General features: G+C 46.9%; 1 protein-coding gene and 1 long non-coding RNA gene across 2 annotated transcripts; one reads left to right on the top strand and one right to left on the bottom strand.

Moving 5' to 3' along the window:
- Positions 1–521: 521 nt before the first annotated feature.
- Positions 522–1,463, bottom strand: LOC133969722 (uncharacterized). Its single transcript, XR_009924237.1, has 2 exons — positions 1,344–1,463; positions 522–882 (listed from the first exon to the last, which is right to left on the bottom strand). It is a non-coding gene; the product is annotated as an uncharacterized LOC133969722 (long non-coding RNA).
- Positions 1,464–4,381: 2,918 nt separating this feature from the next.
- LOC133969790 (uncharacterized) lies at positions 4,382–16,189 on the top strand. Its single transcript, XM_062406488.1, has 3 exons — positions 4,382–6,110; positions 12,473–12,738; positions 13,991–16,189. Exons 1-3 carry the CDS (start codon positions 4,442–4,444, stop codon positions 15,725–15,727), a joined length of 3,672 nt encoding a protein of 1,223 aa, XP_062262472.1. The 5' UTR covers positions 4,382–4,441; the 3' UTR covers positions 15,728–16,189.
- The last annotated feature ends 9,344 nt before the right edge of the window (positions 16,190–25,533 follow it).

Genomic DNA, 25,533 nt, shown 5'->3' with positions numbered 1-25,533 from the left:
AAGGTGGGACAAAGCAGGATTCATAATCCTCGTCGTCACCGTCCGACACCAGACAATCCCCGCCGTCGGACTCATCCTCCTCCTCATAATCCAACATGAGGGGTGGCTCCGTCAGCGGGTCAAGCAAATCCAGCGTGGAGCCCCAGCGCCGAATCTCTGATTCGGGAGCGTCCTCCTCGTCCACACCGGGTTGGGGTTCCTCGGTAGTGGCACTGGAAAGGATCGGGTCCCTCTTAGAGACGCTAGCTTGGCGTGCTAGTCGTCGGCGGAGACTCTTCGCTGTGAAGCGGGCGCAGTCGGCGCACGAGCTCGCGTTGCTGACAGCGGCGCGGGCATGTTCCAGCCCGAGACACGCGGAGCAGACCTGGTGAGTGTCCATGTGTAACCCCTCTTTGCCTTATGAGGTTACAGGTATATTTGGGTTTCGGTTTCAATTCGCAGTTGGACCAGTTACCAGGATTCTAGGTTAACGCTCATGGAGCCCAGGATGGAACATCAACATTGACCACACTCACACAAAATATAGTTTCAAAACTGTATTGTTAACAACAATTTTCAACATGGAAAATAATAAAATGCGCGCAAAATAAAATAGAAATATAAAGAAATGTCTTTATGGTCTTCTCTTCCTTGATATGAGCTCAGTTTATATCGTTGGGGCCCTTTGATCTTTGTGTTTCCTACCACATCGCAGGTTTGGGAGGTAGTTCAGTTGACTCTGTTCCTTAGTTCCGGCTCGCCATCTGGTTATCTCCAGCGGATGTCTGGAAGCCGCCTGGTGGCTATCCAGTGCTGGTCTCCTATCTATCGTCGACTACCGATGTCGCTGATGTCCCCTTGACATCGAGTGTCACCAATTCAAATCCTTCACAAAAACCTGACCTGTAGAACAGGCCACATTCATGCATCTCAGTAAATTACAACAGGCCATTGTTTCTCAGTTAAAATAAATAACATAAATATGACCTATATATTAATTTAAATCAATTAACAAAAATATATTATTCACATAGGTCTCACTTTACCAGTGAATGAAATAAAAAACTCAAATAACTCAAAATAGCCTTTTAGCATCAATTGTCCGAATTAAATAATGAAACAAGGTGTTATCCCCCTTTTTCTCTCCTTCCATACAATGCACACAATAGCTTAACATTTAGAATTACCCCACGTTGTTAGCAGTTAACTCGTACGTTAGCTCAAGTTCAATGCTCATTCGCCTTGGTCGCTACACTAGCGGCTAACGCACAAGGTATCAATTTAGCAATTAGCGACAAGTTAGCACTGACGCACACACACCTCCACTCGACGCTCCCCACATTCAAAAGACACATTTAACTCACCGCTGAGCGGGCAACATCAACCGTGGACTGTTGAGTCAGCTCGCGGTGTTTTTTAACTACTTCTAGATATTTTTCCAATCAGAGCGTTCCTCGTGCAACCGAACGGTGCGTTCTCTCCTCTCCCACTAACTACCACGCAGAGTTTTGCGTACCTGCAACGCCGCTGCACCGTGACGTCATGACGCACGTCTCTCTGCTCTGTCCGACGCAGTTAACCCCATAAATGCCAGCTATCGCTCTCTCACACATTCATACAAAGTAATAGCGGACTTTTACTCTTTCTTCTTTTAACTTTTTCACAGCTTATGAAGCCTGGGCTACACATGCTCGATATTTTATTTCCACAGGTGCACAGGCGATAGGCATTGCCTGGTTGCGAGGTGGAAGGAAGCTTTGCAGCTTGATCCATTTAGCTTGGTGTGCTAAAGGGGAGCGAATTATCTGGAGTGATAGTCGCTGTTAGCTAGCTCCGGTGGCAGGCAGTGTGGTGACCGCAGGCTCCCGGTGCCGTTTAGCTAATCAAATAGAAACAACTACCTATGGTGAAGGCAGTCGCATCGGCGTTTATTCCACTAGCGTCCGGCGATGGAGGTGTTAGCTCCGGTCTGTGGACAGCAGCTAGTTAGCATCAACGCCAATTAGAAAATTGCTTTTGCGAGAAGAGGTGTTTGAATGACGTGTGACGCCGCGTCCACCTTATTTAAGGTGCAGCACCTTGACACGGACGTCACGACTGCCAGCCTATCAGGGCTGGCGAATTGGAATAAGTGCTTCTGTGAACACGCGCAAGGGGCGTATCCCATAGTGAGACATCGAAACGAATGCTAAGAAAGAGAACCCAGCTTTATGTCACACATGTTGAGGATAAGAGAGAGGTTAAAACAAACATAGAGGACCACACAGACAGAGGAAACAGACAGGGTTTTCAACATCAAATGGCTATTTGGGCTCGGACTTTCGACATTAGTTTTTTAAGACGATAAGTGTCCTGATCAGTGAAGGTCGGTTGGTCTGGACCTTCAGAATTCCCCATGTGATACTTCAATGACTTGAGGAAAAGTCCTAAATCTGGGTAGAAGTCCTCTACTCGAACCATTCTTGTGCCCTTAGTGTTTTGTAAAAACTTCCTGATACTGGAGAAGGTGTAAAGCCTCTCTACATCCTCCTTCATGTTCTCCGGTGTTTCTGTTGAAAAGTCCTCTGACTGAGAGGAAGAACACGGTGGGTTTATCTTAGATACTTTTTTTGCCTGGTCACTATTTGTCTTGTTTTCAGGGTTTTTTCTTTTGGCTGACAGTTTTAGGAAAAATCTTCCTCCATCAAAAAATCCTCCTCATCAGGGAGCTCTGCCTCTGCTCCTCTAGTGGATGTGTGAGTATATCTCACCTCGTTCTCTTGATGGACGTCCTCACTGTCCTCCCCCCGTGAACCTGGTGTCCCCCGTGGCTCCGTCGGGACAGTGGCCCCAGCACCACCCGAGACAGATGGAGGCCCCGGTGCAGGAGCATCCGAGCCACCACCCGCCAAGGCAGGCGGAGGCCCCGATGCAGGAGCGGAGGAACCACCACCGGCCAAGGCAGGCGGAGGCCCCGATGCAGGAGCAGAGGAACCACCCCCGGCCAAGGGAGGCGGAGGCCCCTATGCAGGAGCAGAGGAACCACCACCGGCCAAGACAGGCGGAGGCCCCGATGCAGGAGCAGAGGAACCACCCCCGGCCAAGGCAGGCAGAGGCCCCGGTGCAGAGCCAGCCGACTGGCCCCCACCGGCTCTGTCCGGGCACAAGCGGATCAGGTGTCCCTCCCTCCCACAGCCAAAACATTTCATGTTCCCTGATGTTACATGCACCGTGTAGTTGAAATCCTCAACTTTAAAACTAAAAACCAGGTTCAACTCTTCCTCACTTTTCTTGAGCACCATAAACACGTGTCTCCTAAAAGACATGACATGTTTTAGATGTGGAGATCTACTGTAAATGGGGATCATTTTTATGGGGGACATTAATTGTCCATGTCTGGCCAGTTCCTTCTCCAATAGCTCATTCTTCAGGAATGGGGGGACATTAGATATGACCGGATTTGCCAGGGACAACACAGGTGTGAAGGAGCCCTGAATCACCACTCCCCTCTCAAGTAGCTGGTTAGCTTTTTCTATGCTCTCTACAAACACCACCACAGCACTGTTCATACGTGAGGCAGACTTCACACTGTCATACCCCACAACCTCACCCACAGCCAGACTGACCTCCTCCACCGAGCAGTCCACAGCCGGACACAGTTGGATGCTGTGTCGGCGTGTTAGCTTGTGGAGGCCGAAGCCTCCACCTGCAGCAGCCATGCTGCACAAACACAAACACACAACTAACAACTAAACTGCTGCTCCTGACACTGTCACTCACACAGAAACAAAAAACACCTCTACTACAAGTGCAGAGGGAAAAAGAGCAAAGAAAACAGCTCACTCACCACACTCACTCCCAACATGCACTCCAACAGAGAGAGAGAGAGAGAGAGAGACAGACATAGAGACAGACACAGACAGATCGTTGTCCCCTCAGCAGTCAGACTTTTAAACCAGCTGTAGCCTTGGTGTTTGGCACACTAACATTTTAATATGTATTAGTATTTTAACAAAGGACTAATGGATTCTTTGTGCTCTTTTTGTGTATGTATGTTTTGTTATGATGTGTATGGGTTGTGTGTGACAACTGTTTACAAACCAACTGGCCCCTCGGGGACAGTAAAGACGACCTTAACCTGAACTTAACCTTTATTCTCCTTTGTTAGTTTTTCATTCTTCATAGAACACACACTGCCTCTCACTGAATCTCCTCTTAACACCAGTTGACAACAGACCGCTGGGAAATGCAGTAAATCCTGAAACACCAACAACTTCTTCCTTAAACACAACCAGCTCCTCCCAGTCAGGACATGTGTGTGTCTCCTCCCTTCACAGGTGTGTCAGTGTAAGAAACAGTGAACAACAAGCTGGGAACTGTGGGAGCTGAGTCACTGCAGGGAGTGAACGAGAGGGGGAGGAGCAGAGATCTTTTTCTGTTCAGAGGAAGTGAAACTGTTCTTCAGTCTCTGGCAGCAGCTGAAATGGAGCAGCAAGAAGTTCAACTGGACAGAGAAAGTTTCTCCTGTTCGATCTGTCTGGATCTACTGAAGGATCCGGTGACTACTGGCTGTGGACACAGCTACTGTAAGAGCTGTATTAACACCCACTGGGACAATGGGGAGGAGAGAGGAAGCTACAGCTGTCCTCAGTGTAGACAGTTCTTCACACCGAGGCCTGTCCTGGAGAAAAACACCATGTTAGCTGATTTAGTGGAGGAGCTGAAGAAGACTGGACTCCAAGCTGCTCCTGCTGATCACTGCTATGCTGGACCTGAAGATGTGGCCTGTGATTTCTGCACTGGGAGAAAACTGAAAGCTCTCAAGTCCTGTTTGAATTGTTTGGCCTCTTATTGTGAAAAACACCTCCAGCCTCATCTTCAGGCAGCTCCATTTAAGAAGCACAAGCTGGTGGAGCCCTCGGAGAAGCTCCAGGAGAACATCTGCTCTCGTCACGACGAGGTGATGAAGATGTTCTGCCGCACTGATCAGCAGTGTATCTGTTATCTCTGCTCTGTGGAGGAACATAAAGACCACGACACAGTGTCAGCTGCAGCAGAAAGGACTGAGAGGCAGAGAGAGCTCGGGCTGAGGAGACAAACAATCCAGCAGAGAGTCCAGGACACAGAGAAAGACGTGAAGCTGCTTCAACAGGAGGAGGAGGCCCTCAATGGCTCTGCTGATAAAGCAGTGGAGGACAGTGAGGAGATCTTCACTGAGATGATCCGTCTGCTGCAGAAAAGAAGCTCTGATGTGAAGCAGCAGATCAGATCCCAGCAGAAAACTGAAGTGAGTCGAGTCAGAGAGCTTCAGGAGAGACTGGAGCAGGAGATCACTGAGCTGAAGAGGAAAGACCAGGAACTGAAGCAGCTCTCAGACACAGAGGACCACACCCAGTTTCTACACAACTACACCTCACTGTCACCACTCAGTGGATCTACACACTCATCCAGCATCAGGATCCGTCCTCTGAGGAACTTTGAGGACGTGACAGCAGCTGTGTCCCAGGTCAGAGGTCGACTACAGGACATTCTGAGTGAGACAGAGACACAGATTTTACAGATTGTGTCTCAAGTGGATGTTTTACTGCCACATCCAGAGCCAGAGACCAGAGCTGACTTCTTAAGATATTCACAGGAAATCACACTGGATCCAAACACAGCAAACAAATATCTGTTATTATCTGAGGGAAACAGAAAAACAACATATATGAGTAAACATCAGTCTTATTCTGATCACCCAGACAGATTCACTGGCTGGCCTCAGGTCCTGAGTAGAGAGAGTCTGACTGGACGTTGTTACTGGGAGGTGGAGGTGGGGAGCAGAGGAGTTGGTGTATCAGTCACATACAAGAATATCAGCAGAGCAGGAAACTCAGGTGAATGTGCATTTGGATACAATGATAAATCTTGGTCATTATATTGTTATGTAAACAGATATAACTTTTATTACAACAGCATCTACACTCCAGTGTCAGGTCCTGTGTCCTCCAGAGTAGGAGTGTACCTGGATCACAGTGCAGGTGTTCTGTCCTTCTACAGAGTCTCTGACACCATGACTCTCCTCCACAGAGTCCAGACCACATTCATTCAGCCTCTCTATGCTGGAGTTTATGTTTATCAAGGATCCACAGTTGAGTTGTGTAAACTCAAATAGACTCGAGTCATTAAAAGCAGTGAATTAGATTGTGTGTGTTAATCTTTAACTTCTCTTGTCTCCATGTTTGTTGATCAAAGTTCATCGTGGTGAAGTTTCTGCTCCTCACAGAGATCAGCTGTCAATCAAACACTGACCTTCCTTTATCACACATATTCAGTTCTCACTTTGTAAAGACAGAAATCTATAATTACACTGACATGAATGTGTTTGCAAGAACTGATGTTGCTGTTGTTTTCTAAATCAATGTAGAATTCAGGTTGTGTGATGTTTTAGAATCTGTGTTGATCCTGATGAGTGTTGCAAAGGGGCGGAACATTTCTGGAAACTTCCTGGAAACTTCCTGGAAACTTTTCACGGGAAGTTAAGCTCAGGAAACTTTATATAGTAGGCTAACTTTTGACAGCGGTGAGAGTACAATGTATCTATACAGTTACAATCAAAAATATTCAACCCCCCCGAAGATTTTAAGGTTTTATCAATTAAAGTTTTTTCAAAGATCAAGATTCTGCTTCAGATGATTTCTTTATGAGTTGAGTGAAACAGAGAATCAACAAAGAAAATGCATGATGTATTATTTGTGTGTAGCAGTATATTTTGTTAAGATAGCCATATTCAACCCCGATATAATATTGTTGTTTTTAAAGCTGTCTGACAGTTTTTACGTCAGACAGCCCCATGAAGGTATACATCACACCTGAAGGGCCTTGGGTAGAAGAAGATTTCCAGAAAGAGACAGCAATGGGAGAATTACAGGAAACGTGAGAGAGAGAGAGAGATTTAGATTTTTTACAAACACTTTATTTCCATATTTTTCATTTTATAAAACAGTAATTTTAGTATTATTTAATAAATAAACAAAAGTGCTGATGCAAGAAAAAACTCAGTCTGTTAAAAAGTGTGGAAAGGACAGCTCATTGTTGGTGACTGTGCAGAGTATGTCGTTAAAACACCAAATTATTTTAAAAGACTCGAGATCAGATACCAGTTTGTAAAAGCTGAACTCGAGTCGGAGTCTGGCCCGGAGGTTTACCACCCACACCGCCCTCGCTTCTTGCCCGTCCCTGTTCTCGACCCTGTTCTCTCTACTAATGTATATGTCCATCTTGGCCTCACCTGAGAGGTGGTTCAGGAGCTGCCACTTATCTTTGTTTGTTTTGTTGTTGCCAGCTCTCATAATAAAAACCTTCTCAGTGAACATGACGTTAAAATTACAAAAAAAACGCAGTTAAAAGAGCGAAGAAACATTTCAGTCTCTTGCACTCAGTAAAAACGTGATAAATAGTCTCACGCAGGTTGCAAAATGGACACTTGTTAAGAACGGTGGGATTAAGAATAGATATAAAAGCGTTGGAAGAGACGCCGCCGTGTGAAATTCTCCACTGGAGGTCGCCTGTTCGTTTCTTGAGGGGAGGTTTGTATAAAATCTTCGCCTGTGGGCTGGGTCTCCCCCTTCTGGTAGGCCCATGCACCGAGAGAAAGGGAGAGAGAGAGAGAGAGAGAGAGAGAGAGAGAGAGAGAGAGAGAGAGAGAGAGAGAGAGAGAGAGAGAGAGAGAGAGAGAGAGAGAGAGAGAGAGAGAGAGAGAGAGAGAGAGAGAGAGAGAGAGAAAGAGAGAGAGAGAGAGAGAGAGATTTTTTTGATTTTTCACAAGCACTTTATTCACATTTTTCTCATTTTACAAAACACTTTCTCACAGCATTATTCAAAATATATAAACAAAAGTGCTGCTGTTAAAAAAACCTCAGTCTGTTAAAAAGTGTGGAAAGGACAGCTCATTATTTGTGATGGTGCAGAGGACGTCATTAAAACACCAAATTCTTTTAAAAGACTCGAGATCAGATACCATTGTGTAAAAACTGAACTCGAGTCGGAGTCTGGCCCGGAGGTTTACCACCCACACCGCCCCCGCTTTCCTGTCCGTTCCTGTTCTCTACCCGGTTTTTCCTACTAATATAAATGGCCATCTTGGCCTAACCTGAGAGGTGGTTCAGGAGCTGACACTTATCTTTAGCTGCTTTGTTGTAGGCAGCTCCCATGATAAAAACCTTCTCAGTAAAAGTGACGTTAAAATCACTAAAAACCGCAGTTAAAAGAGTGAAGAAACTTGAGAGTCTCTTGCACTCAGTAAAAACGTGATAAATAGTCTCACGCAGGTCGCAGAATGGACACTTGTTAAGAACGGTGGGATTAAGAATAGAAATAAAAGCGTTGGAAGCAACGGCGCCGTGTAAAATTCTCCACTGGAGGTCGCCTGTTCTTTTCTTAAGGGGAGGTTTGTATAAAATCCTCCACTGCGGGCTGGGTCCATGATCCCCCCACCTCCGTGACCACACAGTGGGGGGTCTGTTGCTCAGTCCGGTCTGGTGGATGCTTTTCACACAGTTTCTGTACAGCGTCTCTTTGTCCGCTCTGTGTATTGTTAGTTTGTGTTTGTTGATTTCAGTTAGTAGGGGGCCGGTCTTTTCTCCCAGGCCTGGGCTCAGGATAATTTCCGGCTAGGGGTCTGCAGCCTCTTGTGTGGTTTCCCCCCTCTGGTAGGCCCTCAGGAGGTCTTTCTCACACATTGAGAGCCTCTGGGTCCAGAGCTCCAGGATTCTCTGGGCCATCCGGGAAGACTGCAGCCCCAGCAGGGAGCCCAGGGCCTGGGTGTTGTTGAGTGCCGGCCCCACTGCATCCACCAGCTGCTGTAAGGTCACTGTTCCAGACCGGGTCAGCGCCGCCATTAGGCCGGGTGTTGTTGTGCCGCTGACGTCCAGTCTGGCTCCATTCACGAGCGGTTCTCTCAACAACCAGTACAGAGAGTCTGCTTTTTGACACCTTTTTTTGTTAAAAAGTGCCCATGATTTAAAAACACCTTGATAAAAAGGAGGCAACCCACTTAGTTTTAATAATTTAGAATCTGTTAAAAACAGAGCATCATCCAACCCCAGGTTATTGGCACGCCTAAGGATGCTGCTGGCCACATCTCTCCACACCAGATCTGCTGGACCTGTGAGGTATTTTTTAATGAATTGAAGTCTAAAAGTTGCAGTCCGGCTGGCCAGGTGGACGAGGCCTTGTCCCCCCTCCTCCCTGGCTAAAAACAGCACCCCCTGTGGCACCCAGTGTAGACCCCCCCAGAAAAAATCCACCATTTTCTTTTGTACATTGGAAAGCAAGCCGGGGGGGGGGGGTTCCACACACATTAGGTGGTGCCACAGTTGGGATGCCACAAGATTATTTAAAACCAGTACCCTCCCTCTAAGAGACATTTTTGGGAGCAGCCATTTCCATTTTAACAGTTTGTTTTCAATTTTTTCTGTGACGTTCTCCCAGTTCTTCTTATGTATGTCGTTGTTTCCTAAAAACACCCCGAGGTACTTTATGCCCTCCCTCTTCCATTTCAGGTTTTGGGGGAGAACTGGGAGACCGCCAGGCCACTCCCCGACCGCGAGGGCTTTGCTTTTTTTCCAATTGACCCTCGCGGCCGATGCCATGCTAAAATCATTTAAGATTTTGGCTAAAACATCTACATCCGTCTGGTCTTTAATAAAAACAATAAGATCGTCGGCGTAAGCTGATAAAATCATGTTGGCAGTAAAACCAGGATAAAACACACCTTGCATGCTAGATCTTATTCTGCGGAGGAGAGGTTCCAAGGAGAGTGCGTAGAGCATCCCCGACAGAGCACAGCCCTGCCTGACACCTCTACCTACCCTGAAAGGAGCACTCAGACTGCCATTGATCTTTAACACGCTCTCAACGTCACTGTACAGCACCTTGATCTTACCTATGAAGCCAGCGCTGAACCCAAACTTCCCCATTACTTGCCACAGGAAGCTGTGTTCAACGCGGTCAAAAGCTTTTTCTTGGTCTAGGGAAATCAAGCCTATATCTACATCAAATGAACTGGAGACATCCAAAAGGTCTCGAATGAGGTGGACATTGTCCACCATGGACATGCCGGGCACGCAGTAGGTCTGGTCCCTGTGAATGACCTGCTCCATAGCCGTCCCCAGCCTGGAGGCCAGTGCTTTGGACAGAAGTTTGTAATCCACACAGAGCAATGACACAGGGCGCCAGTTCTTGATGTCCTGCAGGTTGCCCTTCTTCGGGAGCAGTGTGAGGATCGCCCTCCTGCAGGACACTGGCATGGAGCCAGACGCCAGACACTCATTAAAAACCTGTAAAAGATCGTGCGATAAAAATGCCCCAGTAAGCTTTATAAAACTCCGGGGTCAGTCCGTCAATGCCAGGAGCCCGCCGTCCCTGCATGCCCTGCAGGGCGGTCAGCAGCTCCTGCATCCGGAGGGGGGCAGCGAGCTGTGAGTTGCACTCTTCCGAGATCTGAGGTAGTTCTGTACAGAACTCCTCCCTGCCTGTGTTTTCTTCCTCAGAAGAGTACAGCGCTTGATAAAAACTCACAGCCCGCTCTCTTATCTGGCATGGCTCCATCAGCTCTTCCCCTGTGTCTGAGAGCAGGATGTGGATTACTCTGCTCTGCCCGTTCTTTTTCTCCAGACTGAAGAAGTAGCTAGTTGGAGCATCCATTTCAGCAATGTTCAGGAACCGAGACCTGACTAACGCGCCCTGTACTTTACGTTCTAACAGGTCGGCTAAAGCCATTTTTTTCTTTCAATATAACCTCGATTTCCGGTGGACTCAATTAAATGTTCTAGTTCCACTATGTCGGTCTCTAGATCTTTCATAGATCGGGTGGCGTCTCTTGTGACATTGAGGGTGTGTTGTTGACACAATAAGCGTATTTGTGTCTTACCGTGGTCCCACCACTGCCTAAGATTTCTAAAATCGCCCTTCCTCTGTCTAAAAACACCCCAGAAATACGTAAGAACATCTTTAAAATTCTTATCGAATGTTATAACAGAATTAAAATGCCAATAGGCGCTCTTGGGTAAAACATTCCTGATAAACACATGACATAAAAGCAGGGAATGATCACTAAAACCAGCCGGCATGATGGCAGCTTTTAAAAATGTTAAAATTATGTTTAAAACAATAAATCCTGTCTAACCTGGCTGAGGAGATCCTACTCTCTCTGATGTGGGACCAGGTGTACTGTCTGCAGTCTGGGTGCATCCTCCTCCACACGTCCACCATGCCGTGAGAGCGGACCAGCTGCATTAAGGCGTGCTGAGAGGCTGGATGAGGCTCTGCGTGGTTGCGGTCTTAAATCGCATCTTCAGTGCAGTTAAAATCCCCACCCAAGAATAAAAAATCCTCCATGGCACAATCATTAAGAATCTCACTTATTTTCAGTTAAAAGGGCTTCCTCTCTGCACCGGTTGCTGGAGCATAGACGTTAATAAAAACAGCAGTAAAATGGTCGAACTGAGCTTTGGCTAAAAGAAGCCTCCCCTGGATCACATGTTTGACCTCCAGCGAGTTTGGTTTAAAAGCCGTGGAGAAGAGGAAGCCCACTCCTGCGCTCAGGGAAGTGTTGTGACTTAAAATGGCCTCCCCTCCCCACTCCCTCCTCCAGTCAGACTCATTGTTAAAATCACTTTGCGTTTCTTGTAAAAACATGACATCAATTTTTTTCAATATCATAGTCTCATAAATACAGGTTATTTTCTTTTGATCTCTTGCACCGTTCACGTTTAAAACCCCAACTTTAGAAAACATCCATGTTGTTTAAAATGTTAGAAACAAAAACAGAAAACAATAAATTAATTAATACACACATTGCTGTCCTTTCCATCACTGCTCAGTTGCCTCTTTGCCCTGAGCACCAGTTTTTTAATTCTAAAAACTTCCTGGTCTGTGAGGCCAGACTCCTCCCTCTGGCTCATGTGGAGTCTGGCCGAGGAAATAAAAAGACCGAGATCTGGGAAGTGCTCCTCAAGTTTTAGTTGCTGATTTTTTGTTTGATGTAAAAAGGATTTAAATTTATCTACACTAAGGGTTTTCTTTTTTTGACTGCTGTTAAAAGGCGGAAAGTCGCTGCTATCAGACACACACTCACTTTCACTCACATCACTCTCCATTTGCACTTTACTCGTCTTTGATTCATTTAAAACTGTCCTAGCTGACCTCCTACGTTTTACTGTTTTCTTTTCTTTTATTGATTCTTCCTCCATCTCCTCCTCCTCCACCTGCTCACTCCACACCATCCTGCCCTCAGCTGCTTCTCCTCCTCTCCTTCCACTGTCCCCTCCCTCCTGCTCAACACTTTTTTCTCCACCTGTCTCCTCCTCCACCTGTTTGCTACCTACACCACCCTCTTCCTCCCCTTTATCTCCCACCTCCTTTTCCTCTATCTCACCCACAACATCCTCCACCACAACATCCTCCACCAACACATCCCCCCCAACACCCGGTGTATTAACAAAGCTCACCCCTCGTGTTGGGTCGGCCACAGCCTCGCTTCCCCGCGGAGATGTAGGAGGAGAAGCCCGTGGTGCTGCTATCGGCAGCTCGGATGCGGCGGCCAGTCCCGCGCCGACCTGCTCCCCGGGGGGGCCGGCCGGCCGGCACTGTGGTGTGGTCGACCAGTGCCGGCCCCGCTGGGCAGCGGGTCCCCGTCGCTCCGGTACCAGAGGAGCCGTGGGGGCTCCCGTCCCAGCGCTCGTAGCAGCATCAGGACCGGGCGGAGCCGGGTCACTCCGCTTCGGACAGGCTCTCACCGTGTGTCCCTCCTCCCCGCACCCGAAACACTTCATCACCGATGAAGTGGCGAAAATCACGTAGTCATAATCATCTACTTTAACATGGAAGCAGAGGTTGAGCTCCTCGTTCCGGTTGTTCAGTATCATATAGAGCTGTCTGCGGTGGGACACTACGTGTTTCAGTAATGGAGACTTACATCCAGACAACAACTTCCTTATAGGGGACGCTACCTTCCCGTGCCTGGACAGCTCTCTACTGAGGAACTCATCGGTGATGTACGGAGGGACATTGGACAGGACCACCTTGGTAGCGTGGTACCTGTACAAAACAACCGTTCACGGTGATCCCTGTCTCGACCACGGAGTTCACCTTCTCCACGCGGCCCAAGAACACGACCACAGCGCTGTTCATCCGGGCCGCTGACACCACACAGCTGTGACCGACCTTTTCCCCCACAGCTAGACCGATGCTTTCCACGCTGCAGGGGAAACTCACACAAATCTTAACCCCGTGTTTACGTGTCAGTGATATAAAATTCCCACTGGCCATGACGGCCATCGCTACACCAGCAAGACGCTGGTGAGGGGAAAAAACACCCAGAGAGAGACCCAAACCACCAGAAAATAAACTACTGTGACTCTAATGTGATATGTGAATGAAAAAATATAACATTAACAAACAAACAAAGAGAAAATAACAACGAAAAACGCACTCGCTCCGACACTCACTCACGCACCACACTCCCAGCATGCACCGAGAGAGAGAGAGAGAGAGACAGACAGAGAGAGACAGATCGTTGTCCCCTCAGCAGTCGGACTTTTAATCCAGCTGTAGCCCTGGTGTTTGGCAAACAAACATTTTAATATGTTTTAGTATTTTAACAAAAGACTAATGGATTCTTAATGCTCTTTTTGTGTAGGTATTGTTATGATGTGTATGGGTTGTGTGTGACAACTGGCCCCTCGGGGACAATAAAGACGACCTTAACCTTAACTTAACCTTCATTCTACTTTGTTTGTTTTTCATTCTTCGTAGAACACACTCTGCCTCTCACTGAATCTGCTCTTAACACCAGGTGACAACAGGCCGCCGTGAAATGCAGTAAAACCTGAAACATCAACAACTTCTTCCTCAAACACAACCAGCTCCTCCCAGTCAGGACATGTCTGTGTCTCCTCCCTTCACAGGTGTGTCCGTGTAAAAACCAGTGAACAAAAAGCTGGGAACTGTGGGAGCTGAGTCACTGCAGGGAGTGAACGAGAGGGGGAGGAGCAGAGATCTGGTTCTGTTCAGAGGAAGTGAAACTGTTCTACAGTCACTGGCAGCAGCTGAAATGGCGCAGCAAGAAATTCACCTGGACAGAGGAAGATTCTCCTGTCCGATCTGTCTGGATCTACTGGAGGATCCGGTGACTACTGGCTGTGGACACAGCTTCTGTAAGAGCTGTATTAACACCCACTGGGACAATGGGGAGGATAGAGGAAGCTACAGCTGTCCTCAGTGTAGACAGACCTTCACACCGAGGCCTGTCCTGGAGAAAAACACCATGTTAGCTGATTTAGTGGAGGAGCTGAAGAAGACTGGACTCCAAGCTGCTCCTGCTGATCACTGCTATGCTGGACCTGAAGATGTGGCCTGTGATGTCTGCACTGGGAGAAAACTGAAAGCTCTCAAGTCCTGTTTGAATTGTTTGGCCTCTTATTGTGAAAAACACCTCCAGCCTCATTTTCAGTCAGCTCCATTTAAGAAGCACAAGCTGGTGGAGCCCTCGGAGAAGCTCCAGGAGAACATCTGCTCTTGTCACGACGAGGTGATGAAGATGTTCTGCCGCACTGATCAGCAGTGTATCTGTTATCTCTGCTCTGTGGAGGAACATAAAGACCACGACACAGTGTCAGCTGCAGCAGAAAGGACTGAGAGGCAGAGAGAGCTCGGGCTGAGGAGACAAACCATCCAGCAGAGAGTCCAGGACACAGAGAAAGACGTGAAGCTGCTTCAACAGGAGGAGAAGGCCCTCAATGGCTCTGCTGATAAAGCAGTGGAGGACAGTGAGGAGATCTTCACTGAGATGATCCGTCTGCTGGAGAAAAGAAGCTCTGATGTGAAGCAGCAGATCAGATCCCAGCAGGAAACTGAAGTGAGTCGAGTCAGAGAGCTTCAGGAGAGACTGGAGCAGGTGATCACTGAGCTGAAGAGGAAAGACCATGAACTGAAGCAGCTCTCAGACACAGAGGACCACAACCAGTTTCTACACAACTACCCCTCACTGTCACCACTCAGTGGATCTACACACTCATCCAGCTTCAGGATCCGTCCTCTGAGGAACTTTGAGGACGTGACAGCAGCTGTGTCCCAGGTCAGAGGTCGACTACAGGACATTCTGAGTGAGACAGAGACAGAGATTTTACAGATTGTGTCTCAAGTGGATGTTTTACTGCCACAACCAGATCCAGAGACCAGAGCTGACTTCTTAAGATATTCACAGGAAATCACACTGGATCCAAACACAGTAAACAAATATCTGTTATTATCTGAGGGAAACAGAAAAGTTACATGTATGAGAAAAGATCAGTCTTATTCTAATCACCCAGACAGATTCACTGTTTGGTATCAGGTCCTGAGTAGAGAGAGTCTGACTGGACGTGGTTACTGGGAGGTGGAGGTGGGGGTGGGGGGAGTTGGTGTAGCAGTCACATACAAGAATATCAGCAGAGCAGGAGACTCACGTGAATGTTTATTTGGATACAATGATAAATCTTGGTCATTATATTGTGATAGAAACAGATATGACTTTTATTACAACAGCATCTGGACTCCAGTGTCAGGTCCTGTGTCCTCCAGAGTAGGAGTGTACCTGGATCACAGTGCAGGTGTTCTGTCCTTCTACAGAGTCTCTGACACCATGACTCTCCTCCACAGAGTCCAGACCACATTCACTCAGCCTCTCTGTGCTGGAGTTAGGGTTTATCATTCTGGATCCACAGCTGAGTTCTGTAAACTCAAATAGACTTGAGTCATTAAAGCAGTGATTTAGATTCTGTGTGTAAATCTTTAACTTCTCTTGTCTCCATGTTTGTTGATCAAAGTTCGTCGTGGTGACGTTTCTGCTCCGCACAGAGATCAGCTGTCAATCAAACGCTGACCTTCCTTTATCTCACATATTCAGTTCTCACTTTGTAAAGACAGAAATCTATAATCACACTGACATGAATGTGTTTGAAAGAACTGATGTTGCTGTTGTTTTCTAAATCAATGTAGAAAGCAGGTCGTGTGATCTTTTAGAACCTGTGTTGATCCTGATGAGTGTTGCAAAGGGGCGGAACATTTCTGGAAACTTTCTGGAAACTTTTCACGGGAAGTTAAGCTCAGGAATCTTTATACAGTAGGCTAACTTTTGACAGGCGTAAGACTATAATGTATGTACAGTTGCAATCAGAAATATTAAAACCCCCACAATGGTTTTAAGGATTTATCAAATAAAGTTTTTCAAAGATCAAGATTCTGCTTCGGATGACCTATTTATGAGTTGAGTGACACAGAGAATCAACACAGAAAATGCATGATGTAGTATTTGTGTGTAACAGTATATTTTGTTAAGATATCACAATTATTCAACCCTGATATAATATTGTTGTTTTTAAAGTTGTCAGTTTTATGGCCTAAAGTGGAGTTGAAACATAATTAAGCCTTTCAGAACTCTATACTGATCCTTCATTGGCTTCAGCTGTGATGCTTATATAACCCCCCCCATGAAGGTATTCAAGGTGAGTTGCATCATGGGAAAGACGAAGGAGCGTCCACCAAATCTGAGAGAGGAGATTATTGGGCCTTGGGTAGAAGTAGATTTCCAGAGAGAGACATCATTGGGAGAATTATATGGAAGTTTAAAACTTATGGAACAGATGCAAACCAAAATGTGTTTTGTTGTGAGTCATTTTTGCGGTGAAACATTTATTGTCCTACATTGTGTCTTTTTAAAAGCAGTCACATGAATAAATGATCAAAACTGAGAAACAACCTATTTCCAGCTGTTTTTAACCCCGCGCTGCCTCAGCGGCGAGGCCACGTCGGCGTTCAGTGGTTTCACAGAGTGAATTATGAATCGTCTCTTTCCAAGCATGAGCTCCACTGGCAGCGAGACGAGTAAAACCTGTGACTGGTGCTGGGAATGAACTGCGAGAAAGAGTCAAAACATTCTGCACTTTATTATTCATGACCAGAGATTGTGTTCACAGACGTACTACTCAACACCTGGATAAAAGAATGGGAGGTCATGAGGCTTCCTTTCATTTGTTCTTAACGCGGCTGGCTGGTCATCATGCCGAGCGGCTCAGCGGACGCTCGGATTGAGAAACAAATAGAAATCAGAAGCCAGTTGTGTGGGCAGTGCCTCCGGGTGTTATTCATTTCCTTTAACTCTCCCATTTCATGTTGTCCCCTCTCTCTCGCTGTCTCTCTGCGGCGGCAGCGACGACAACAGCCACAAAATGCTTTTAGCTCCCAAATGAAATCTGCGGCACAGGGCAGGGGGGGGGGCGGGGGGGCGGCCTGCTGCCGGGCGCCGGACGCTTCGCCCTTGAGAAACGAATCCAGACACCAAAGTGTTTGTTTGCTCTCTGGACAGATTCCAATGAAGCTGCGTTCGCCTCTTTTCCCCCAGAAGAAGCTCCGAGTCTTTATCTCACTGACAAGAGGACACATCTGTTTCCAGAGGAGAAGAAAAAAGCAGGATTGAAAGTGTTTGAACACTCGTCTGCTCTCGATGCCGTTCAATGATGTGGAACCTTTTCTCAAAAGTTAATTTCGTCATCACACAAGAAATACAAAAATCTGTTCATCCTTTTAATCTTCTTTAATTTCCTTATTCACATCGGTCACAATGACTTGTATTTCACAAAGAAGACCGGACCACCTCCACTGTGTATTTTCATTTATTACACATCTATTTCTTTTTCTTTTGAAATAGGTTAACGAGTTCTAATCTCCTGTGATAATCCTGAATATCCATCATCATTCGTGCCTTTGTGACTTTAGACTGTAGGTATATAAAAGTAAGGCCTTTATTTAATACTTGTAATTCAGGTTGTGTTGGCTTCAACCCTTGAGTCAGAATAACCACATTTTTAAATGTAGAACTTGTGTCCTTGTTTTTGGAAATAGTTATTACTGTGGTATTACTGTTTTTAATGCATTTGTTCAGTTCAACATTATTCAAGGGGTCCACATGGTATTATTATTATTGTTCTTTTTATTATTTCAAGGCCAATTATTTTTTTAACATCTGTGTTTTGAGCAATACGATTGGTTATCAAGTGTAATTTACTAAGGGCCTTCTGCAGATGGATTTCTCCTTTGGTTTCTGTTCCCTGTGTTGAGTCCGACTCAGGGGACCTTCTCCACCTTCTCAACTGATGTCTCTATATCTCTATCTGGAGGTCTGGGATTTTGAAACCAGGGATTCGTGAAAAGTGTGAGTCTCCGATGATGAGGTATATTTCTTGGATCTGGAGCGATCAGTGATTCACCAATTAACATAATTAATATAAAATCTGAATAAACTAATTCCTATATCAACATTAAATTCAGGAGAGTATATGAACTTGTCCTCTGTGTGTCTGCAGCGCTCCACTTCCTGTACTTCACATCCAGGGAGATCATTTGGCCCAAATAGACTCAGCTGTGCTAGTTAACCCCCCCCCCCCCCTCCCGGCGCAGCTGGGGTTTCAATGTAAAGCCTGGGGTCTGGTTCCATGTATTCAGGACTTCTCACATCAATGAAACATAGGGTTCAGACGGAAATATGTTATAAATGATGAGACATTACTTCCATGCTGTCACTGATTCATATGCAGGTTTGCACCCCCCACCTGAGAGCCTCTGCTTCCTCCTGCAGCCTCAGAGCTCTGGGTGTCACTGTTGCATCACATCTGAATCCTCCTGCTCATCACAGGCGTCTCCCACAGCAGCTCAGAGTCCAACACGGGGACGGATTCCCTCAACATGTCTCCAACAGACGTCTCCAACAGATCACATCCCAGGTGAGATACCCAGAGAGGCAGAAAACCAATCTGACACAAGCCTGCAGGCTGTGAGCGCCGCGTGTCTTTCAATTCATCAAGATGAATTTCTATATTTCAATTCGTCATGCGTGCTGCAGCCCCGGGCGCAGGGACGAGCAGGGCAGGGACCTGGTGAGCAGGCTGGGGAAAAAAAGTGGAATTAAAGACTGTTACAGTAAAATGGTCTTTCTGTAATTCTGATGCCATGCGTGTGCATTTCAATATCTCATTAGAGGTGAACAATAGTTAATCAAACGTCGAGGCGCGCTGCCCTGAATGACAAGCACCGCTGCTTCTGCACTGATGCCAGAACCCCACAGATCCAGCTGCTCTCAGATCAGACCGATCCAGAGTCAGAGGCTGAAGTGGAGACAGTGTCTGCAGTGTCAAAGATAGAGACTCGGAGATAAGAGCCACACATGCATGTTTGCAGCTCACATCTACCAGGCGGCCACAGCTTCACAAATCAGGCTCCACACCCGTTTTTCTATCCTGTGATGGTTTCTAATTGGAGCAAACAACCTTTTAATGGTTGCTGATATAATCCAAATGGATGGTGCTGGTCTCATGGAACTGGTTTTCAGTTGCACTCAAGGAAATAAGCTCTCTCCAAGGACGACAGTGTTTAACTATCATCTTCCTGCAAGCTGCTAAAACTTTGGAGGACACGCCAACATCCCTAAAAGTTGAAATGACTCATTGACATTCAGCTTTGAATGTCTCTACTGAAATAAATTAATAAAAACAATGTATTTATCCACCTTTGAAACGTATGAAAATCTAAATAGGCAGAATTAGGACTTAACATCAATAAATGTTTTATTATTCTACAAAATATTTGAAAAATAAACGTTTCCTTTTAATAAAGGCTCAGTGGAAAAGCTTCTTAAAACAGCATCAGGGGAAAAGTCAATGTCACTCAACGAAAACAATGTCATGCCGTGTTATTGGTGAGCAGCAGTGAGAAGAAAGACGAGGCTGTGCTCACTGAATGTGAATCACATTCAAATGACGACACTGTGAGAAAAGACTGTTTCTGTTTCCGGGATCTGCTGCAGTGGAACAGTGGAACAGTGGAACCTGCACATCTGCTCCACATTTTGATTTTGACTTGATATTCAGCATCAGAAACTCACAGGAATCACTGGAGGAATCAAACCGGGGATGTTGGGATTACGTGACAGGTGCATTTGACCACTGGGCCACCGTACCAGGACAGTTATATCTACACATGTTAACCAATAGGAGTCGCTTGATAATTAACTTCTGACAAATGACCTTATCCGACAATGTTATTATTTCTATTTGGAGGATTACTCAAAAACCACTAAACCAGTTTCCATGAGGTGTTGTGGCCTCAGTGGAGGTTTGCTCTTGTACTCTAAAAGAGTGTTAGCACTGCAGTGAGTGTGTTGTAGTGTTCTCTGGGACATCAGTTAAAATGTCACTGAACAATCTCTTTCAGAAGAAGTAAACAATCCTGGATCCGCCCCCTTTGTCTGGATTCACGCCAAAATATAATCTCTCTCGGCCCTTGATGGGATCATGTCCGTTTTTATGGAAATCAAATAAGAAGCTTTAGAAAAATCCACTTGACAAGCAAACAAATAAACAGAACCTCCTTGACAAGGGTAAAGATTATCCATGTTTTCTTAATGGCCGTCTTATAGATTTTTTAACCCATCAAAATATGTAATTAACCACATTTTTATAAACAAAATAAACACAAATCCATGAAGGTCAGATTGTCCTTTAGCTCTCCAAACTTCAGCATCACTCAAGGACCATATCTGATCAGACTAAAGCAAATGAAACAACAACAAGGTTTCTGTCACATTATCAATTCTCCAAATATAGACAGAGGGAAAGTTTATGGAGGAAAACAATAGTTTGGCCACAAATATCCACCAATAGAGATCTGCTGAAACCAGTAACCTCTGGCTGAATATAAAAGTTGAATGGGGGCGAAGCAGTGAGGCTGTTTGAATGAAAACGGCCCATAAACAGAAATACAATCAAGACGGGAGCTGTGTGTGTGTGTGTGTGTGTGTGTGTGTGTGTGTGTGTATGTGTGTGTGTGTGTAATAATCGTGACATAATTGTCCACCTCCCTGCCTGAAATTCAGTAAAGTTGTGCGTTAACTCTGCTGAGCCAAACCTTCTTTATTAACAAGGAGCATTGCACCTCTTTCCAGTTAATGAAATATTGATTTGGAAATTGTATTGTAAGACGATGGAAAGCTTTTAAAGCGCTTGGTGCGCTTTGCTCAGAGCCAACTTCATCAGTTATTATATTTTAATGGTGTTATTTGAAAATGCTCCTAAAGCAGAGAAGCAGTTTTTTTTTTCCCGGTGGCTTGGCGTGCGCCGCGTCCGTGATTGGCGTCATATTTCTGTGCCGAGGGAACTCAGGGCCACAAACCGCTGCATGCTTTTTTAATGAACGATGTTGGCATCAAACCGCGTGTCGTACCGCGACAGTGGGACATTGCTGATTTAATGATGTGTTTGTTCCTTTCCCAGTGGAGCTTCATAAAGAGAAATGTATTTTAAAAAGGGAAATTAGTCACATTTCCAAATGCAGTTCACAATCAGCGACTCTGTATAATGGGATTTTGTTTCTCTGGTGTCCGAGTCTGGGCCAATTTTTGCAGAAACCCCGTGAATCAGAAATGACAAAAACTGTGAATGTGTGTGCACTGTAGAATCCATCTGTACAGTACAGATAAGAAACTAATCCAGAGCGACTGGAAACCACTTGCTGCTTGAATCTGGTTATTCTGGTATCTGTGTTTAACAGCAGACGTCAGTGAAGCTCACAGTCGAACCGAGAGTTGAAACTGAAATTCACTGCACGTGCTCACACTGTGAGAATAAGACTCCACGCAGCACTAATTCTGTTCAGCTCTATTGTGTTGGAGTGGAAGCACACACCTCAGACACAATTGGACATATCTGTGCAGAAATGAAAACATGTATTTAATAGAATAAACCACAAAAGTGCAGCTGTGTCTGTATTTTATGTAGAAAAATGAAAGTTCTTCTCGATTCAAGTACTAAATATTTGATGGCATTTGAGTGAATTGAAAGTTTCTGTCATAAGGGCTGGATAACAACATGTCAGGAATCATTGACTGCAAACATCCTCATGTCCATAACCCTCGACTAGCGTGAGGAAAAACTACACAACTAAGTATTTAGAAAGAAAACACAGGAGTCGCATGTGAGACGTTCCTCTGGAGGACGCACAGAAGTGCAGCAGATGTCACCTCCACAGAATAACACAGTTCATGAGAAATGACAGCGTCTAACACAAAGAGACGAGCATCAATGTTTAAAGTATTAATGCAGAAAGAAAATGCTTAATATCAGTATCTGCCTCTCCGACTGTGAACGAAACTGAGAGACCTGATCCTGCAGAATTCAGCACTTCACCCTGTGAAGCTCAGAGCGAGCAGATAGAGATGTTTCACACACGTCTCTGAACGCCGGAGCCTCCATCTTTGATGAGCACCTGCGAGCGCGGATTAAGAATTAATGTTTTAATCCACCGAGATGTTTGTTAGATTTAAAAAGCCTCGTGGCCTGGATTGATGTGAGAACCGAGGATGAACTCGCTCCTTCTCTCTGCTGCTTCTCCAAATACTTTACATTATGTAAATACTGTTAATATGTATAATACTGACACAGCGTGATAGTATCGACTAGTCAGTATTAAACCTTTAAGAGCTTTTCTTCCCCTTTGGCTGTTATTTGTTCTCTGATTACAAGTTAATGTTTGTTTGGGTTTGAGATTCACGAAGCTAACTCCTCCTGATACAGTAAATTATAGATTTATTAAACTCAGGCCTGATTGAGCTCAGCTGAGTCGCCTGATGTTTGAAACCTCCACAGGACACATATCTGACCCAGGCCCGGTTCCTCAGCAGAACCAAGCCCGTGAGCCGGAGGAGGTGATTCAGAGGGACGGCAGCTGCAGGGCGGTTCAGTGCTTCTGACTGGGGGACAGACACGTCTCCTCACTCGGTGATTGATGAGAAACTAAAGATGCCAAAGCAGATTATTTGACTCTGATGTGATTTGGACACTGTGGCAATGGACGTTTCCACCGAGGTCTCACCACAGCAGCCAGAGACAAACCAGTTGCTTTTCAAAATACATTTATTAACTATATAAGACGTGGGGACTCAATAAATATTGAGTCCCCACGTCTCTCATATGTCCTCCTGTGTCCCTCCTGTCTCCTCCCTTTGTCCCTCCTGCTTCTCCTCCCTGTGTCTCCTGCTTCTCCTCCTTGCGTCTCCTCTCTGTGTCCCTCCTGTCTCCTCCCTGTGTCCCTCCTGTGTCTCCTCCCTGTGTCTCCTCCCTGTGTCTCCTCCCTGTGTCTCCTCCCTGTGTCCCTCCTGCGTCTCCTCTCTGTGTCCCTCCTGTCTCCTCCCTGTGTCCATCCTGTGTCTCCTCCCTGTGTCTCCTGCTTCTCCTCCCTGCGTCTCCTCTCTGTGTCCCTCCTGCTTCTCCTCCCTGTGTCCCTCCTGTCTCCTCCCTGTGTCCCTCCTGCTTCTCCTCCCTGTGTCCCTCCTGCTTCTCCTCCCTGTGTCCCTCGTGTCTTCTCCCTGTGTCCCTCCTGTGTCCTCCCTGTGTCCCTCCTGCTTCTCCTCCCTGTGTCCCTTGTGTCTCCTCCCTGTGTCCCTCCTGCTTCTCCTCCCTGTGTCCCTCCTGTCTCCTCCCTGTGTCCCTCCTGTCTCCTCCCTGTGTCCCTCCTGTGTCCTCCCTGTGTCCCTCCTGTCTCCTCCCTGTGTCCCACCTGTGTCCTCCCTGTGTCCCTCGTGTCTCCTCCCTGTGTCCCTCCTGTGTCCCTCCTGCTTCTCCTCCCTGCGTCTCCTCCCTGTGTCCCTCCTGTCTCCTCCCTGTGTCCCTCCTGTCTCCTCCCTGTGTCCCACCTGTGTCCTCCCTGTGTCCCTCGTGTCTCCTCCCTGTGTCCCTCCTGCTTCTCCTCCCTGTGTCCCTCCTGTGTCTCCTCCCTGTGTCCCTCCTGCTTCTCCTCCCTGTGTCCCTCCTGTCTCCTCCCTGTGTCCCTCCTGTCTCCTCCATTTGTCCCTCCTGTCTCCTCCCTGTGTCCCTCGTGTCTCCTCCCTGTGTCCCTCCTGTCTCCTCCCTGTGTCCCTCGTGTCTCCTCCCTGTGTCCCTCCTGTGTCTCCTCCCTGTGTCTCCTCCCTGTGTCTCCTCCCTGTGTCCCTCCTGTGTCTCCTCCCTGTGTCCCTCCTGCTTCTCCTCCCTGTGTCCCTCGTGTCTCCTCCCTGTGTCCCTCCTGTGTCTCCTCCCTGTGTCTCCTCCCTGTGTCTCCTCCCTGTGTCCCTCCTGCGTCTCCTCTCTGTGTCCCTCCTGTGTCTCCTCCCTGTGTCCCTTGTGTCTCCTCCCTGTGTCCCTCCTGTGTCTCCTCCCTGTGTCCCTCCTGCTTCTCCTCCCTGTGTCCCTCCTGTGTCCTCCCTGTGTCCCTCGTGTCTCCTCCCTGTGTCCCTCCTGCGTCTCCTCCCTGTGTCCCTCGTGTCTCCTCCCTGTGTCCCTCCTGTGTCTCCTCCCTGTGTCTCCTCCCTGTGTCTCCTCCCTGTGTCCCTCCTGTGTCTCCTCCCTGTGTCCCTCGTGTCTCCTCCCTGTGTCCCTCCTGTGTCTCCTCCCTGTGTCCCTCCTGCTTCTCCTCCCTGTGTCCCTCGTGTCTCCTCCCTGTGTCCCTCGTGTCTCCTCCCTGTGTCCCTCGTGTCTCCTCCCTGTGTCCCTCCTGTGTCTCTTCCTCTCTGGCAGATCAGCTGCTGCCTTCTGAATCCAGGGAGAGTTGATTGGCCAACTAGCCTCAGCTGTGCCCCCCCCTCACCCTGGTTCACCTGGAGCTTCTCTGAGCCTCGTCCACAGACACGTGACCTGATCTGGAGTCAGAGTTGTCACCACAGAGTCTGGATCAGCTCTTCTTCTCACTTTGAAATATCCCTCGTACATGATATCACATATTCAGTCATTAGACCTGTTATTACAAACACACATTATAATATATAAGAGCTTTTAACGATCAATATTAATGATTATTTTCTCTCTGAGAGTCTGAAGCTTCTTGTTTGTTCCATTCCTCTTCTGATCTGAGGAACCTTTCACACCTGATGTGTCGGATCAGACTAGGACCTGAAACGTTGGACGCCTCCTGATCATCATACGATCAGCCTCACTCAGATTTCAGCCCTAAGTGCTCAAAGTTGTTGTGATGTTGTGCGTCGACACGTGTTCGTAGCCGAGTGTGTGGGTGTAATATGAACTTTCATCCTCTCATCCATCATATGAAAACATGCAGTTTAAATCACCACCAGGAGTGCAGAGTGGAGCCCGGGCAGCTTTCCACTCACTGAGCGTGCTTTAGTGGCTCTGGGCAGCGGAGTGTGGGTCTGCAGGAGGTCATCATGGTTTACTACACACAGTCCGTCAGAGCTGTTTCCATCCAGCCGCACTGTAACACACACACACACACACACACACACACACTAATCAGTGCTCGGACATCACCACCTCTCACTCTGCACTCTGCCCCCCCGCCGCCCCCTCACATGATTGAAATGCATAATGCAGTTCACACTCTGTCCGTTGTGCGTTTGTTTTCACTGCAGCCGTTTGTTCATCATTCCAGCTCGAGTGTTAATCAGAGCTGGACCACTGGGACCAGCTCCTGTCAGCGGAACCAGTTTAAAAACAGCAACAACTGGTTCTGAGGACC

The sequence above is a fragment of the Platichthys flesus genome, chromosome 15, assembly GCF_949316205.1.
Source record: "Platichthys flesus chromosome 15, fPlaFle2.1, whole genome shotgun sequence".
In the NCBI taxonomy this organism is placed as follows: Eukaryota; Metazoa; Chordata; class Actinopteri; order Pleuronectiformes; family Pleuronectidae; genus Platichthys; species Platichthys flesus.
This window is presented reverse-complemented; position numbering and strand designations above follow the sequence as displayed.

What these genes read in the sequence shown, in the direction of transcription:
- LOC133969790 (XM_062406488.1), top strand. Translation starts at nt 4,442, where the DNA reads ATGGAGCAGCAAGAAGTTCAACTGGACAGAGAAAGTTTCTCCTGTTCG. An exon ending in TGAGTTGTGTAAACTCAAAT is followed by an intron (nt 6,111 to 12,472) that starts AGACTCGAGTCA and finishes GGTCGGCCACAG; the next exon opens with CCTCGCTTCCCCGCGGAGAT. An exon ending in GCTTCGGACAGGCTCTCACC is followed by an intron (nt 12,739 to 13,990) that starts GTGTGTCCCTCC and finishes GAGAGGGGGAGG; the next exon opens with AGCAGAGATCTGGTTCTGTT.